The sequence below is a fragment of the Thermobia domestica genome, chromosome 8, assembly GCF_964235325.1.
Source record: "Thermobia domestica chromosome 8, izTheDome1.hap1.1, whole genome shotgun sequence".
Lineage (NCBI taxonomy): Eukaryota > Metazoa > Arthropoda > Insecta > Zygentoma > Lepismatidae > Thermobia > Thermobia domestica.
In genome coordinates this window covers 187,182,152-187,200,076 of record NC_137461.1, presented here as the reverse complement: position 1 = coordinate 187,200,076, position 17,925 = coordinate 187,182,152, and the positions used below count along the sequence as shown (strand labels likewise).

The following is a 17,925-nucleotide window of genomic DNA, read 5'->3' as shown; positions in this document are numbered from 1 at the left end:
TTTTCCTAAGTTCTTTTCTCTTGTTGGCCTCAGGTGTGCCCGATTCAATATTGTAGTCTTGTGCATTTGATGTCCCAGCAGTTGGTTCATCCAAATGTTTCGAACTGAAAGGTTTGTGCACAATATTCTCATTCTCCAAACCAACTGTAACCTCTTCTGATGGCTGCGTTTCTGTAACTTGATCTTTGACGTATGAACTCAGGAAATCGTCGTCACTGAAAACACCCGTGTCTAGTGGATATATCCTGACTTACGAAAACCGGATAATATGTTGATTGGTGTAAATGCCCTAGGAAATGCTATTTCCAGCGCCTCTGCAACTATATATATATATATACAGATGGTGATCAGAAAAATGGTAACACCTGAACGAAATTGCAACTAACCAGATTAATATGGTGTCGGGCCACCTTTCGCCTTCAGAACAGCCTTGATGCGACGTGGGATGGAGGCATAGAGGTCGTGAATGGTAGCAAGTGGAATTTTACACCATTCCTCGTGCAGGGCATCGGCCAGTTCTGTGAGAGAGGATGGAGGTGGAAATCGTCGCCGGAGTCGTGTTTCCAAGACGGACCACAGATGTTCAATTATGTTGAGATCTGGGGATTGGGCGGGTCAGGGGAGGTTTTGAACTTCATCCCGATGTTCCTCAAACCACGCTGCAACAACGCCAGCTGTGTGAATGGGTGCATTATCATCTTGGAAGATGGCGTCATTGTCCGGGAACAACATCCGGACCATAGGATGCAAGTGGTCTCCTAAAATTGCGACATAATCGTTGGCAGTGGTTCATCCGCTAAGTGTGACCACAGGACCCAATGAAAACCACGATATTGCGACCCACAGCATCACCGAGCCGCCGCCATGTTCACAGTTTGGTGGAGACCCTGCAGATCATAAGCTTCTTTGGGCGTTCTCCACACATAAACACGGCCCGTGGTTGGGAATAGGGTGAAGGATGACTCATCCGACCATATCACACGTTTCCAGTCCTCAACGGTCCAAGTTGCATGGTTGCGGCACTATTTGCGGCGTGCGAAAGCGTTATGGTCCCTGATGAGCAGTTTGGCCCGTGCAACACGACCCCGTAAGTTCATGTCATGTAATTCGCGGCGGACTGTGATTGTCGAAACAGGGTGGGGGAGGTGCTGATTGAGTTCCTCCGTCACTTGCTCCGCAGTGGCACACGGTTCTGCGTGACAATGCGCTTTAATACCCGGCGTGACCTGTCACTCATGATTTTCTTCCGCCCATTGTTCCGCTTCCCCGATGTGGTTTTCCCGTGTGTTGTGTAGGCCGCCATCACCTTCGACACTGTCCCACGCGACACACCTAACACAGTAGCCACTGTGGTCACACTCACTCCACATAACCGCGCACCTTCAATTTGCCCTCTTTGAAAATCTGAGAGGTCTCCCATTTTACACTACCTCCGTCTGCTGCAGCCACTGGACACTGCTGTTCCACTGCGCCTGACGTAGTATGGAGACCAACCTAACACACCATCACCAGCGGTCTGGCGCTGGGGGCGCCACGACACCACTGCCAACCCATACATCTGACGTGTTGCCAACTACAGGTGTTTCCATTTTTCTGATCACCATCTGTATATATAGGTGTATATATATATATATATATATATATATATATATATATATATATATATATATATATATATCAAATGTTTTCCCTTTATTGTTATACATCCATTCCTCAACAGCCTGATTGTAACGTGTCTTCAGTGGCCCATAAACAGAAATATCTAAAGGTTGTAACTTACGAGAAGTGTGTGGTGGGAATGTTACCATCACTACATCAGCAGCTGAAGCCTTATCTAAACATTCTCGAGAAAGATGAGTTTCATGATTGTCTAAAATAAACAAAATCCTGTTTTCCTTTGAACAGTTGACGAAGGTAAGAAAATGATCAAAAAATTTCAGAAAGGTTTCTTCATTGGACCATCCTGATACACTGTCGGTTCCAATACTTCCTGGGAGACTGCCAAATAACATTCTGTCCTTGAAGTGTACCCGGGGGAAAATTAACATTGGTGGAATTGAATTTTCAACTGCGTTGACGGCCGTAATCAAAGTGACCAAGTTAACTCTTTCTCCTGATGTTGCACAACCGACCTGCTTGACACCTTTAGGGGCAACTATTTTGGACTGTCCCTGGACAGTACTGAGCCCAGTTACATCCAAGTTTCACATCTTCTTAGGAGAAATGGGACCAAATCTATTGTGAACGTCTTTGATGTTGGTTAAAAAAAAAAAAGCATTGAACATTATGGCGATTAAAGCTGGTAGCCCGACTTAGGCTAATTTCTTCGGGTTTCCTTATCGAAAGTTTTGTGGAATGTCTTTTAAAAAACGCATGCATCCATTCTTCTCCGGCTATTTGATTTTCTTCCCATGTTGCTGGATACTTCTCATTCGGTTTAGCAAATTTATATGCAAGTACTCTAACACGTTTCTTAGCTAGCCCGTATTGCATTTTCGCAATAGTTTGAATATAATTTACAAAACTTTCTTCTTCGGCTTCTGTAAAAACTTTCTTCACTGCAAAATTCACTTTATATTTGAATACTAGCAGCGTTCACCCCGCTTCGCTGCGGTCACCCCGGAACGCAATAAACGTTGTTACTTAGATAATTTTTACTTTTTCGCTTTCAAGTGATATGATAAAAACCATAGAAGATTGCAGTAAATGTTAACATTATATCGCCTGTCATTTATGTTAACCCGCCCCGCTTCGCTGCGGTCACCCCGGAACGCAATAAACTTTGTTACTTAGATAATTTTTACTTTTTCGCTTTCAAGTGATATGATAAAAACCATAGTAGATTGCAGTAAATGTTAACATTATATCGCCTGTCATTTATGTTAACCCGCCGAGTGACACGGTCATGCGGGTTGCATATAAATACGTTTATTTTTATACCTATGATGAACTAACAAAGGATTTGTACGTTATGGACACTTGAATGGTCAATTATCTCAAGACACTGGTAATTAAAAATTAAAGTGATATGATAAAAACCATCTAGGGTCCAAATCCTAATAACCCCCCAAAAATGAAAGAAATTGGTTCAGCCGTATTAGCGTGATGAGGGAACAAAGGATTTGTGCGTTCTCTTTTATATATATAGATTTTCTCTTTACTGTTTTTAAAGTTATGTAAATGTCGGGTAAGAGTAGAACGGCTTACATTAAACACTTTCGATGCTTCTCTATGGGATATCTTCTTATTTGGATCATTTGGATATCTTCAAGCGCATTTCGTAAGCCAGTTGGATCCATAGGATCTTTCTTCTTTCCAGATTTGCTACGGGACATCTTTGTGGCAACATGTCTTCCTGAAGTTTTTTTTTAAAAAAGAAAGTATCTTGTAACCTCTTGTACCATGAACCACGATCAATTTGGTCCATGCTACACGACGTAGCTTTGGCCCAATGTACATGAGCATCTACATTTCAACAAAGATGGCTACCTAAACGTTACAATACAGCTAAGACACAACTTCACCAATATTTTGCTTACCAATGGATGAGGCATCCGATGACAATATTCAAATTAATCCTAGTCTATTTATTCACAGTCGACACTCATTCAACTTAACACTGAAAATTTTATTGACCGCAGAAAATTGTTTTGTTCTCCTCACATAAACAACACTTTCTGAAACATATCCAGACTCGCACTGGTGGACAATTGCACATCGAAGAAGACTGTACTTCGGTGTTGGATCACCCCAAAGCAGTACCTTCCGAGATATTGGAAATGGCTCAAGGTACACTATGCTCTTGGTACAACGATCTCCCCTATTTCCCAACATTCGCGTTTGAACTCAGTTTTCAGCTACGTTATTGCAAATAGTGAAGTTTAATGATGTCTATGTAGGTACAATACGCAAGACAATACCACAAAAGCGATTTACCATCATCACCGTCTCCTTTAACATACACGGCTATTCGTAAGACGTAAAACTTAAAAGATTCATTTTATTTTTTCATATTCTCAGTAAACTGGACAGATACAAGAGGGCTCATTTCGTAACGGTGTTTGCAAAATTTGTTATCACACAACGCAAATCATGCAACAAGCAAATCATGTCAACTATCGCAAACAAAACGCAAAATGAAATCACCTGGTAGACAATCACATGTAAAAGTATCCCCTGGTCCTTCTTTGCATATACCACCATTTAAACATCTATCCTCACCCGTTGCATTGCATACTGAAACATCTGTTTCACACAGCAACCCTGCAATAATAATAATAATAATAATAATATTATTAATAATAATAATAATAATAACAGTAATAACAAAATTAACAACACATTATTTGAAAATAATTCTAAAACACATTTCATACACGAGAAACAAATAAAACATTGTATCAAGCTCCTAAGATTAGATATTGAAAGCACCCAGCCAGTGATTTATTCAGAATTTTGAACTTAGGGGGATGTTCAAAAAATCTGGGGGCATGCAATTTTGCATTAAGGTCGTATACTATTATTGACTTTTTAATTAGGTGTTGTTTTTTTTTTTTCTTTTAAAAAAAACTTTAAATTCGTTGATACAACGAACGATTGCATTAGATTTCCTTCCTCAATCAGAGTCAATAGCGTCGACTTTCTTATGCTTGGTGTAACGTCGAGATAAAATCGTTGGCAATCGATTGATCAAACGTTGTTGTGACGACTACAGCCGTGTAAAAGTTGATTTCCATTCAATTTTGCGTTGTGTGCTTTGTTTGAAAATTTATCTTGTCAAAAGTAAGTTATTTTATTCTATTGGCACTTAAAAACAATTCAAAATCTTTTAAAACCAAAATAGTAAGATTTTTAATGGTGTCTTCCCGTTCTGCCTGAAGGCCCTCCAGCACTTTGTAGAAAATATTTTAAATGATCTTATCTTTAGGCAGAACGAGAATTCCCGTTTTGCCTAATCTTTCGAGACGAGGAATTCTGTCCGAGGAGAGATTTCTTCAAGAGATTTTTTTTATGTAATTGTAAGAAGAATAACTATTTCTTTAAGTTTTACCATAAACTTTAGATGTTATTCTACTTGTTCTTTTCGGAAAATTGAATAGATACAGTTCTGTTATTAACAGTGTTATTCACATCTATTTCAGTAAAAATAAATCTAATTTTTAAAAAATAAGAGCAACCTGCAGAGAAATGGAAAATTGATTGACTCAGTTTGACATTGTAGCTGAAACGAAAATAAAACAAACTCTATTCAGTTTTCCAGTAGTTCACCTCCAACATGGCTCGTGGTCAGGGACGGCTTTAGAATTTTAATTTTGGGTAGGCCCGCTCCCTCGCGTATGAACAGATATGCACATTTGATTGATTAATGCATGGGCGGATCCAGGACGGACTTCTTAGGGTGCGATGGGTTGGAATACTGCTACCTTTAAGAGGTCCAAACTCTGGGATTGGTTTTATTTATATATATAAAATAAGAAAGTTTCCTCTTCCGGGGCGGCGTCGCCCCGATCGCCCCTCTGGATCCGCCACTGGATTAATGACAATAGGAAACTACTTTTACAGTAGTGGTTGATGCTGTTTATTAAACAATTATTTACCATTAATATAAAAAAGTATAAAATATATTTACTCTTTATTGTATCTTTCAGTGTTTTTCAAATCTTTTTGGGTAGGCCCATACCTACCTGGCAGAGCTGGCGTGGGTAAATGAAAACTTGACCCACCACCCACCATGACCCTCTGACCCACGACCTACCATGACCCACTGTGACCCACCACCCACTGTGACCCACCATGACCCACTCTCATCCACTGTGACCTATTCTGACTCACAAAAAATCCATCGTCATCAACTCTGAACACGATACACGGCCTCTTCTGTACTGACTAAAGAGTTTACACTTGTAATAAAACCAGACTGTGAAATTGTCACTAATCGGAGTTTGAATTTCTAGTCAATCGCTCAAGCACCACTCTGTTACAATAACGGTGGATCTGACCTTTACAGTATCAAATGGTAAAGTGTTTGTCAGTGAGGAAATTGAAATACTTCGAGTTGGGGGGAAATTAGTGTGTGCCTAAAATATACTTGTACTAAGAGAGTATTCTTGCAAGTGTTAATTTCTGAACGCATTCCAAAAGAAACTCCTATTCGCAGGAAAATACCCCTGTACAATATGGAAAAGGTTATGGTTTCTCAGTTCACAGTATTTTTCTCACAAAAAACTCGAAAAATCAGTTTTTCATAGTTTAGAAAGCTGCTCGGGTACCCTATGTGAGAGCATCTCCATAAAGTATGCTCATAATTGTAATTTGTGTAATCACTAAAACACCACGTTAAATTTAAATTACAAATATGCATAATTGCAATTATTATGAATATTTATTCAAAGTAGTTTACCTAAAGCATAGAAGAGACTTACTAAAAAACAGGTACAAAGTTGAATAACACAAATAGGCTATTACTAATACAAGTATACATTTTCTATAACTCGTAATTTTCCACCTTAAAACAAACCTGAAATCGGGTTTATTTCCTGTTGGTAACTTTTTCGTGGTAAATCATCCGCAGCGGAATCATGTCCATCCTTCAGCCAAGAAATAACTAGCTCGTGTATTTTGAGCTTGTCTAGCGATGGGCCATTAACATTGATGAACAACTAGTTAGACAACGTTTGACCACTTAGTGTATTTCTAATATCAGTCATCTGTAAATTCATAAGGGGAAATCGCCGTTCGTACTCTGTCGTAGAAATTGATAATACTTCTACCCGATTTCTGCAACTCCTCATCGACAATCTGCTTGTTAGACTTAAGTCTGATAACGATTTTTCTTAGTCAGTTTTGAAATACTCAGCAAGAAGTACGTATAATCTCTGTATCACCATACAACATCTTTTCCATATCGACCATGTCAGTTGGCAATGTCGACTCATGGAGAACAGAAACTTCATCTACCACGCCTTCGATAGGGAATCTTGTGAATAAATTATCAATTAAAGCCTGATAAACTGATGATTTCTTATTTGTTTATAAATTTAATTTTTACACATGAAGGTTTGATGCTATTACCAAGTTCCCTACCCCCGTCTAGAAAGCGAAAGAGAACGAGGTTGCTGGAAAGTGTTCAGAGGTAAATGGGAATTTTCCTTCTTCTTCTCCTTCAATTACCACACTGCTGTTTGCCATGTGCCAAATTACGATGAATTCAAATTAAATTATCATAGTATAATTATTTCCTTGTTGAATTATCAATACTTTTCAGTGGAAAAAAGGATGAAATTTGAAAGTTCTAAATCAAGGTAAGTAGACCAACGTAAAGGGGAAAAAGTGTAAAATTTCAATATAATTATGCGTACAATCCAAACTTAAAATTTCCGTGTAATTAAGCTTACAGTACAAATTTTATGCCTATTTTAGTCACAACTTTTTGGGTTGATTGCCCTGTGCTGTAAGCGCTCCATATAATAAACATAAGCTTCAGCAATTATTATAGTAGAAAGCAATGGATATATGAAGCCAAGCACTGTATTTTTTGTTTCTGATTTTTTTTCTAAAATAACATGGATCGTTTTCGATCATTTTTACAAACCAACTCCCTACCAATTTTCCATATATAGAAAGTGCCCCCCCCCCACACACACACACATAAAGGAGAATTTTTTAAAAATGCTAGGACACGTTCTGTTTATTTTCAATAAAGAGTTAATACACTGAATTTCAGCTCCGTAAGTTGAACGGTTTGCGAGATACTCATTTTTTTTTCGCAAAAATTCGGATCCTCCCTATCTCCTTAGGATATTATGCATTATAATAAAAGCAATATAATATCCCAGTTTGGATTAAGGCCTAACTATATACCAAAAGTAATTTCATTTTGACTTTGCAATTTGACCGTGATGATCAGGCACACATAGTTACATTCAATTTTTTATATAATAATTTATATATTACAGTGATTCAAAAATGTATTTTTTTCCAGTAGTTAACTCCTCTAAAAACTCACAGATCTCGAAAGCCAAGTAGTAGTTTAAGTGCTATTGCTATTATTACAATTAAAAATATCAATATCCAAAAGTCGTGAAGTTCTTTTTTCACTTGGTTAGATATACTCTCCTCAGGTAAGTAAACAGAAACAAGTGGAAAAGGAAAGGAAATGAAGGTCTTGAAAGTAAAACGAAGACAAATTTACCAGTCTTCAGGAGATACTGTCTATAATGCAGTGAGCAGAGAGGGTCGGTAGATCATACTGAGTCGGTGGGTCGCAGTGGGTCACATGCTGTTGACCCACAACTCACTGACCCACTCAGGAAACTTGACCCACTGACCCACTCCATCTCTGCTACCTGGCCTACCTGCTAAAATCGCTACTGCTTGCAGTAAGTAAAAAGTGCCACAGTTCACATCCTTAAGACATATTTGGCCATATATTAAGCAAACAATGCAAAAGAATGCGTAAGACGGCCCTTATCCCCGATTATCTGGCGTTTTGATTTGATTGAAACTACAAAAAACATACAAGTATTTCAATATTGATATTGATATTTTGGATTGCTGCTATTTACATCGACAATATAAGTATGAAAATAGAAGTATATATGATACTATTGCATATAGTATAGAATTATGTATAGAAGACATCTTTCTTAAGAGTTGCCTTATGCATCCTCTTGTACTGTTTACTTTATATATGGCCAAACATGTCTTGAGGATGTAAACTGTGGCACCTTTTACGACCTACGACTCTTAACATGTTAGAGATGAACGGCTGAAAAGTGAATAAAATCTTGATGTGTAATAATTTGATATTATACCGAATTAAGTTTATTTTATGTTCGTTTCAGTTACAATGTTAAACAGCTTTCTTGCAACTGAGTCAATCAATTTTCCATTTGCCTGCAGTTATTTTTTTAAAATCATATACATCTTTACCAAGGTAGATGTGAATAACACTGCTGATAAAGAACTGTATCCTCGTCATTTTTCCGAGAAGAACAAGAAGAATAACATCTAAAATTTATGATGAAACTTGAAGAAATAGTTATTCTTCTTACAGCCTTTGTAAGAATTACCAAACAGATTATTACGAATGCAAGACAAAATTCAAGAGAACAAACCCCAAGGAAAATTCAGACAAAATAGACTAAATTCAAGCGACAGAATCATAGGCGCAGATTAATAAAAGAATGATTATTTTTTTCTTCAACTGTTATGCATCTAAAATGTTATCTGAAATTCTTCACTTTACGGAAATAACATTTTTTTGAATGCTGAAAATCCAATAAAAGATGTAAGACTGTTAAAGTATATATTTCACATTTTGATCTTTACTTAAAAAATCTTGATCAGTATTTCAGAATTAAAATAAATATTTATACATTACTCAAAATAAAAGACTGCTATATGCTACCACACAAGAGTGACTTTTTAAAAATCAAATAGTATCGTAATTAAAATGAATGGTCTTACTGTAATATGCTAAACGTATTTCAAATGTATTTCAATAAGAATACACAAAACTTTTCATATGGGTACGTGTGAAAGTAATTAAAGCTAATCTGCCCTTTTATTATAACATTTTTACATTTTATTGAGTTATCAGAATTTTAAAAGAAAGAAAAAGTTATTTCAGTTGAAAAAATACAGATAACATTTTAGAATATATGACAATTGAAAGGAAAAAAATAATCATATAGAGTGTGCCCTGGTACATCCAATAAATACTTCTGTGATTTTGTCAATTGGATTTTGTCCTCGTCAGAATTTTCCTTGGAGTTTAACAGCTTGGATTTAGTTTCCGCCCTCGTTAATACAGCCGTTTTATACATTAGTTTCGATCTGCATACACACGCACTAGGAGTCAAGCCTTTTCGTGCTGCATTTCCCTAAAAATTTCCTCCTCACATAGAATTTCCTGTCTCCAAAGATTAGGCAGAACGGAATTCCCGTTCTGCCTAAAGATAAGATCATTTAAAATATTTTGTACAAAGTCCTGGAGGGCCTTTAGGCAGAACGAGAATGAATCTTTTTAATATTGCGCCCCCCTAGTTGGGGGGTGTAAGGAATTTCCGGGGGTGTTCGAAAGTTTTAGATGCTGGGGGTGTAGATATATCACTGCACCCAGCACCCAGAATTTCGGAGTTCCGTACTTCCAAATTCTAGGAGAAAGTGCGAAGAATATTTAATGTATGTTCCAAATGACAAGCGGCATGGCCTTGAGTTGGTTTCACGCGGCATCCATCTGGCTTTGAGCGGCGTTGACAATTCGCGACAAGCAGTTCTGCACGCTGACTTCTCGCGCTACTGCGAATCTTGACAATACCAGAGGCGCTTATTAGAAATATTGTATTAGCAGGCCCGGACTGGCCAGGCCGGCTACCTGGCAAATGTCAGTGGCCCCCAGTGCTGAAAAGTGATAAAAACGAATAACGCCGAATGCTGAACATAGAAATAAAGTGGTGTAAAAAAAAAATCAATTTTAAGTTCTTGAAACCATTTGCTTGATTTTAGATACTTAAAATTTTCTTGTAGAGGAGGGGATAGTTACACCCTCATTAACGTAAATCAAGTGAAAGAAAGGGAACATGAAATAGAAACCGTAAATAAGTTCTAAAGAGGTTGATAGCTATTATTGTGTTTATTGGTAAGCAAGGATTAACATACAGTGGTACTAAAAAATTAAGGAGCTTATTCCCTTGATTCTGACAACAAAAATGGAAATATCCTACAGTTAGTCTTATTAGTGTCAGAATATGATGCCATTTTAAAATCTCATGTTGACAAATACACCGCGGAAAGTAAAACGAAAATGTTGTCTTCTTTGAATAAACATGAAATGGTCAGGAAGGCGTCGAGTGGGAAGAGGATATATTCTAACTTTTTTGTCCAAAAATTTTATTAATAAAATGGTGAAAATTGTAGCGTCACACGGGTGAAAATTGTAGCGAAATCTTATTTTGAGAGATATTAATCAGAATGTTTGGTTTAGTTTTACGGTAGACAGTACTCAAGACATTTCAGTAATACACTAGTTAGCTGTTTGGTTAGATATATTTTTCAATGAAAAACTCCTGGAATTGTGTGTCGTACAGGATTCGAGTGGAGAGACATTTACAATAAAGTCGTAAGTAAACTAGAAAAACACGGAGTTTCCACATCAAATCTTATTGTTTGCTCTTTCGACGGTGCAGGAAATATGAAAGGATGCTACAAGGATCTTCAGGCCCATCTGAAAGCTAACAATCCTAATATAATTTACACTCATTGTATGGGTCATATTTTAAATTTAGTAATGGCTTACTCAACCAGTGTTTCTTCCAGACCTGTTTTCGGGGGGCATTGCCCCCCTTCCCCAGCATGGGCGGAGCTATTGGGAGCATTGCCTCCCACTTTTCGACAAAAAACAAAAATGCTATTTATAAGATTCTTCAATTCTGATTTGTATTAACCGTGCCCTCCCCCCCAGAAGACAAAAGGTCTGCCTAGTGATGGATAAATTCCCGGGAAGATATTTTTCGGGAATATTCCCTGAGAAGATTCCCAAAATGAGAATTTTTTCGGGAATTTATGTACAATCACAAAGAAAATTTCATTTTATTACTATATTATGATTTCAAAGTTAAATTCTTTTTTTTTTTTTTTTTTTTATCACAGCATATTATTACAGTTGTCTCCAGAGGATTCTTTAAAATGTATATTCTGAACGGAAGGGCCTACTATGTTACTTTATTAAAATTTTATTATATTTAGAGAGGACGCATAAATGTATATTTACTTACAATATGTTCTATGAAAGTAAATATGTGGAAGAAATGGTATAGTAAGTCCACATATTTTTACACCGCTAAACAGTTTAAATGTATAAGTGAATTTTCTAAGCTTCACTCTACTACTGATATTATAAACATATTAAATTTTTAAATGTTATAAACAAATTACATTGGGTAACTGCCAGAAGACACATGTCTCACCATTTTATCAACATTTGCGCATACATATTTATGTTCAAAATATTTGCAAGATACTGACTTATCTTTATAATTTTTCACGTAACATTGTCACACATAACATTTCTTCCTACCTATTTTTCGAAGCTTCATGCGTTAATTCACAAGTAAGAGAAGTCCGAGTACCTATTCAGAAATAAGAGCCAGAGACAGGAGACAGACCGACCCTTATTACTAACGATGGTTCGGAGTGTATTAATTGTACTTCATCTCTACTTCTACACAATGTCTACATTACTTTACAAACTGGTTCCTTTGCATCATTTATAAATTAGTACTTTACTACTTTTTAGTGCAAATGGAATTGGAATTGGAATCATATGATTAGTTATGTAAAGTACAGTCAACGAATTTTAATTTTTTTCACCTCCAAATTATTTAAAGCCTAGAAGTAAACCATAATAAATAAAAATAAAGTAATTAGTCATACGGTTCTTATAATTTGGAAAATAAAATAAAGAAATGGAAATAAATTCCTTCCCGGGAATTTATATGCCAGGGAAAAAACCCGGGAATACTCCCACTTTTTAATTTCCTTCCCACCGTGAATATTCCCACTGCCCATCACTAGGTCTGCCCCCAGCAACCATTTCCTAACTCCGCCTATGCCCCACGGAGACCAAAATAATACGTCTATAATATAATAATAAATAGAATAGTATCAGCAGTGCCCCCCGGAATACCAAGTGTGCCCCCGGGAACATTGTTTCTGAAAGAAACACTGTACTCAACTATCAATTGTCCTGAAACAGAAAATTTATTTGGCCTTGTAGAGGAATCTGCAACTCTCTTGAACCATTCATACAAGAAGATATATGTATGGGAAAAAGAGACAAAGAAGCGTCAAGCAGGGTCAGAAATATTGTACAGACTACAGAAGATAAGTGCTACACGACGGTGGAACAAACATAAGGCTAGTTTTAGATGGAACCATTTATCGTAGCATTTCTCGTAGCAGATATGCTGCCAAAAATTTCATATAATATTCTATGGCATCAAAAGTATATGGTGCTTTTAAACGGTAGCATTTTGATAAGCATCTGTCATGACGTAACAAACAAATCACTGGAGAAGAGCGCAATTATGACTCCGAAATTAAGCGTGAGGTAGTAAAGCTATAGTAATTGTAACAACAGTTCTCGCCGGTCATATTAAAAAACGAAAATCACAAAGATATATGTGGATAAAGAGCATCCCTACTCCAACTCATTTTTCTTTACTACAATTCAATTTCCCACACAAAACAAAGAGCATGGGTATTTGGCACAAAATCTTTCGCTTCTTTTTAACACACCACGGCGCTGCAATCGGACCACAAATACTGGGGAAAATGCTACGAAATAGAGCAAGTTCTATCGACAAGAAATGCCATAGGATATGCCATGGCAAGCAGGGACGGCACAAGGAACGCTTGATAGGGTGGGCGGAAAGAGGCGGGCCTAGTTCCTGGGTGGGCGGACAATGAAAATGAGAACTGGGCAATGTAAACATTTTTTTCACAATAATTAAGTTTCAATTTTTATAGTCTTTAGTTAGCTAAGGCTCAGACCGAAATAGGGGAGGAACAAGGATGTGGACAACAGCTGTCTTGGCCTTATAGAAGGTACAATTCGGGCATTCGCCTGGTGGGACTGGAGAAATGCAGGACTTAGGATGGGCTATATGCTCGACCTACAGAATTCCGCGTGGCAGACACACTACCTCTACTTCCATTTTTTTTTTTTTTTTTTTTTTAAGCAATAATAACGGTGTGTACTGTGTAGTCGATGAAGTTCAAGACAGCTTTAACTCCTCTCCCTCCAAGAATGCACATGAATGCATAGAAATAAAAGAAGGTTCCAACAACACAGACTAACAGATAATACTCTACTTTTCGTTAATAACATAAAATACACAACAAGTAGATAAAGTAAACCAAGGATAAAATAGGCTACTGCAACATTTTTATCTTTGAAGGACTTATTACAAGAAAGCAAGAGACAAAAAATATAAATCAGTATATTCAGAAGCAATACTGTCGTCTTCGCTCTCTCCAGCATCTAGTTCATTTTCACTTTCTTCGTAATCGAACCAGGCCCGTAGCCAGCCCAAAAATGTAGGGGGGGGGGGCGGCTGAAGTTAGGGGGGCCCGATCCAACCATATGATAGTTCATCACCATATTATAGATCTTTTGCAAGCCTACTGTAAAACTTTTAGGGAGCCAGCAAAAATTTAGGGGGGCCCGGTCCCCTTTAGACCCCCCTTGGATACGGGCCTGAATCGAACACTTCAAATTGAGAATCCTGGTTGTCACATGTATTTGTATTATTGCCTTTTTCTCTATTGAAGAAGGATTATCACTAACGTCAACGGATTGAAAATCGCGTTTCTTTGAACACAAGGAAGACACTGAGCCTGAGAAGAGATCGCTGATAAATTTTTTCGACATATTAACTGAACAAGCATCGACCACCGAGACTTCTGAACGCAACAGAGATCAACTCAACAATGCTGTAATGTTTTTTTTTTTTAAATCTGTTTAATGCCACACGGATACGACATGTGGTAATTGGTACATTGCTGTAAACAATTGCAAGTTGCAACCCTTTTACAAGAAGCTATCGCGCCGAAACGAAGCCTTATTCCCCTCCCTCTCTTTCTGAAATGAGACAATAGACAATACTGGCCACCTGTCCATTATTTAGTCGGCTTTTTAAAATGTACTTCCTTTTTTTTTTTTTTCAGTGCAGCACACACAAACACTGGCGTTTCAATAGCACGATTGCGTATATGTGTGTTTAATTCAATTATCACGACTTTAGTCATTATTATATTAGTCTACTACAAGTATCTGTCTTAAAATCATTGTTCATTGCAGAGTTAAACAGAGTCCTAGAACCTATTACATTTCAATCGACAGTAATACCTATTGCTTTTGAAGTACAGGATGTCACCTTCAGTGCCAGATTTATGTATAAGCTTGGGGGCCCCAAAAAAAATTAAAGAAAAATGGCTGTAATGTCATTTCCAAATAATATGAAAAAGCAAGCAAGATAAAACGCACATACAACAACGGTGTTCTACACTATTATGTATTAAGCTCTCGTGAAGCAAGTAATAGGGCACTGTTTTCCAAACCGCCTGCAACGGGATTTCTGTTGCCCAGCCCCGCTTATAATGAGCCCTCGTTTCCCAGCTCCGCTTGTAATGGGGATCTTGTTTCAGAGCCCCATTTGTAATCGGGACCCTGTTTTACAGCCATTACACTTAACTATTTTAATAGGACTTCACAGTATAACTGATACAGTATCTTGTATGCGGATAGAACTCTAGTACTACCCTTTCACGTACTATTTTGAATTCGACAAGAAATTGAGTCTGGTAACAGTGGATGCATAAGAAGAAGACATGAAACGACAAGCTGGCGAAATAATAGTAAAATATATTGGAATTACAGCCCTAAGCGGCAATAATCTTTATATCGCGAAATTATAGATATTTCGCTGTACGTAAGTATGAAAAGTAGTGTGCAGAAATATTTTCATAACTTTCAGAACTTGGCACTGATTTTCAAAGTGATCTATAGAGTTGAGTTGATTTTGAATTTAATGTTCCTTCCAGCAGCGAGGCTATATGAGGCGGAACCTATTGATTAACGTGGAATCCGAACCACATGAGCTCTCTCCGAGAATCGAACCCGGGTCTCCCACTCCAAAGGTGCGTACGCTAACCGCTTAGCCACGGAGGAGCTCATATAGTGATCTATAGAGTGCAATAATGGATCACTAAAGGCAGGGGCGGATCCAGGGGGCGATCGCCCCCCAGAATTGAATATTTTTTATTTTAAAAATAAAACCTATCCTAAGAATTTTCACCTTTGTATTATAAACGTAAAATAAAACCTATTGACTTCGAGCGACTGCCTCCCCAAACATTCAGAATGGATCCGCCCCTGACTAAAGGAAAGAATAGGAGCACGAATCATAGTGATTTCATCCATTCGTTATAGGCATATGAGTCGTTCTTTTGTATATATTAACAGTATTTTATGTATTATTACGTTCAGAACTGCCCGAATTTACGTTGTGTAAGTTAGTATGCAGCAGACTGAATGCATTAGGTTATCGGCACTAGTTACTACATAGCAAGGCAAGGTACCAACATCTTTTCACGTCGCAGTAAAAAGATGCTACCTACATTTATAGGATTTATAATAATTTTATTGCAATAGGTTTTTCAGCCAGAGACGTATCTAACCAGGGGCCGGAGAGGTCTAAGCCCTCAGTTTTTTGAGTGACAGAAATATTTGAAGCCATTACTTACATACTTTTGAAAGTTTATAGTAAACTCACGATATATCTATCATAATCTGGGTTTTAGTTGCCCTCCTCCAGTTTTAACCTTCTAGATTCGCCTCTGCTTCCAGCGAATTTGTGTCGTATTACACCTTGTGTAATCTTCGAGAGTTGCATTCCATTTTGAGTTACTCTAGTGACCTGACCTGGAAAAAGCTCACACGATTAGTTGAGCTTCAGGCAGTAATTATCAACCCTGGATGATATTCAGATTGTATTTACTTACATCGGATCCCTGGAAACGTTTCAAACTTTACCCAACTGAATAGAAACAACTTGAAATGAGAAATGATGCGGCCTCCACATATTGTAGAAGCATGGCGTGCAGCGTTCATCATAGTTGGTGCAAAAAGAAAACAGAGAAGATCGGCAAGGGGCTTTATTGGGACCAAATCAAACTACCGCTAATTTTACAAATTTTACAGTTTTTCTGTAATGTATTCAAAACAATAAGTTAAGATAATGAAATATATGCGAAAACGTACTTAGATATGTATTAGGTCCATAAATTACCATATAGCATATATTCAAATAAAAAAGGCGACATTTTGTAGCTGAAAAAGAAAGCTAGAAATACAAATGGCCTCATTATCTTAAATAGCTTAGGGCCCCATCAAACCTAAATCCGGCACTGGTCACCTTCATTATTCTACTTCTGTTGGGGTGGGCGGATGGGTGGGCGAGGCCATCCATCGGGTGGGCGGTCGCCCACCCTCGCCCACCCTTAACGCAGTCCCTGATGGCAAGGGAAATGCTATAGCATTTGCCACTTTACACGGTAGGTTATCGATGATACCATTTTTGCTACGAGAAATACTACGAGAAATGCTTCCGTCTAAAACTAGCCTTAGGCCTTTCAACAGATTGTTGATTTTGATTTACAACAAGACTAATTTCATTCAAGTGAGTTGCAAACTTCTTTTCAGTTTTATTAGAACTGATAAATGGAAATCTTGATTGCAAAATTAAATTTACAGCCTGAAATTTGAATTCGTAATGGAGCAAATTTGAAAATGTGTAGCATTTGTTTTGTTGATCTTTTTTCTGTGATGTCATCTGTGTCAGTGTTTCTGCAAAGCAAAACACTAGATTACTCAAAATCATGGCATTTGGTAAATACGTTGTTGGGCCATGTAAGCAAAAAAAAAAAAAAAAAAAAAAAAAAAGACAACTTTGAAAACTGAAACTTTGAAATTGGTAAAGTACATTACGTTAATTCAAAGATTTTTTGAAAACAAGGACGTCAAAATGGAAACAGAAACTTCTCTGAGAAAAAAGAATCTTGCAAAAGAAAAAACTGAGTGGTGAATTCCCTGAAGATGATAGTAGGTGGATTTCTCCGATTCTAAAATTGAAAACAATATATTTCAATATTTTAGATTCCCCTATAAACATCATTTCTGATAGATTTGTCCCAAACAAGGTTATTTTGATTGACTGCTCTTGGTTAGACCCCAAAAATATGATTAGATTCTAACCAACGAAGAAATCCCTGAAAATGTGTGTCAAAAAGCCTGCACACTCACGAAATACAGTAGATCGAAACTTATATAGGAAGTGAAGCAGTTTGTCATATATTACTCTA

At 37.3% G+C, this 17,925-nt stretch overlaps 1 protein-coding gene across 4 annotated transcripts in view; it reads right to left on the bottom strand.

The window, feature by feature from the left end:
- eys (eyes shut) overlaps positions 1 to 17,925 on the bottom strand; it is a 1,117,243-nt gene that overhangs the window by 857,531 nt on the left and 241,787 nt on the right. For all 4 annotated transcript variants that reach the window (XR_014132762.1, XR_014132763.1, XM_081769320.1 and 1 more), the window contains exon 5: positions 4,147 to 4,263. Coding sequence is in view for 2 of the 4 variants with exons in the window: in XM_081769320.1 (XP_081625446.1) it covers positions 4,147 to 4,263 (117 nt within the window). In the remaining 2 variants the exon portion in view is untranslated. The remainder of the gene's footprint in view (positions 1 to 4,146; positions 4,264 to 17,925) is intronic.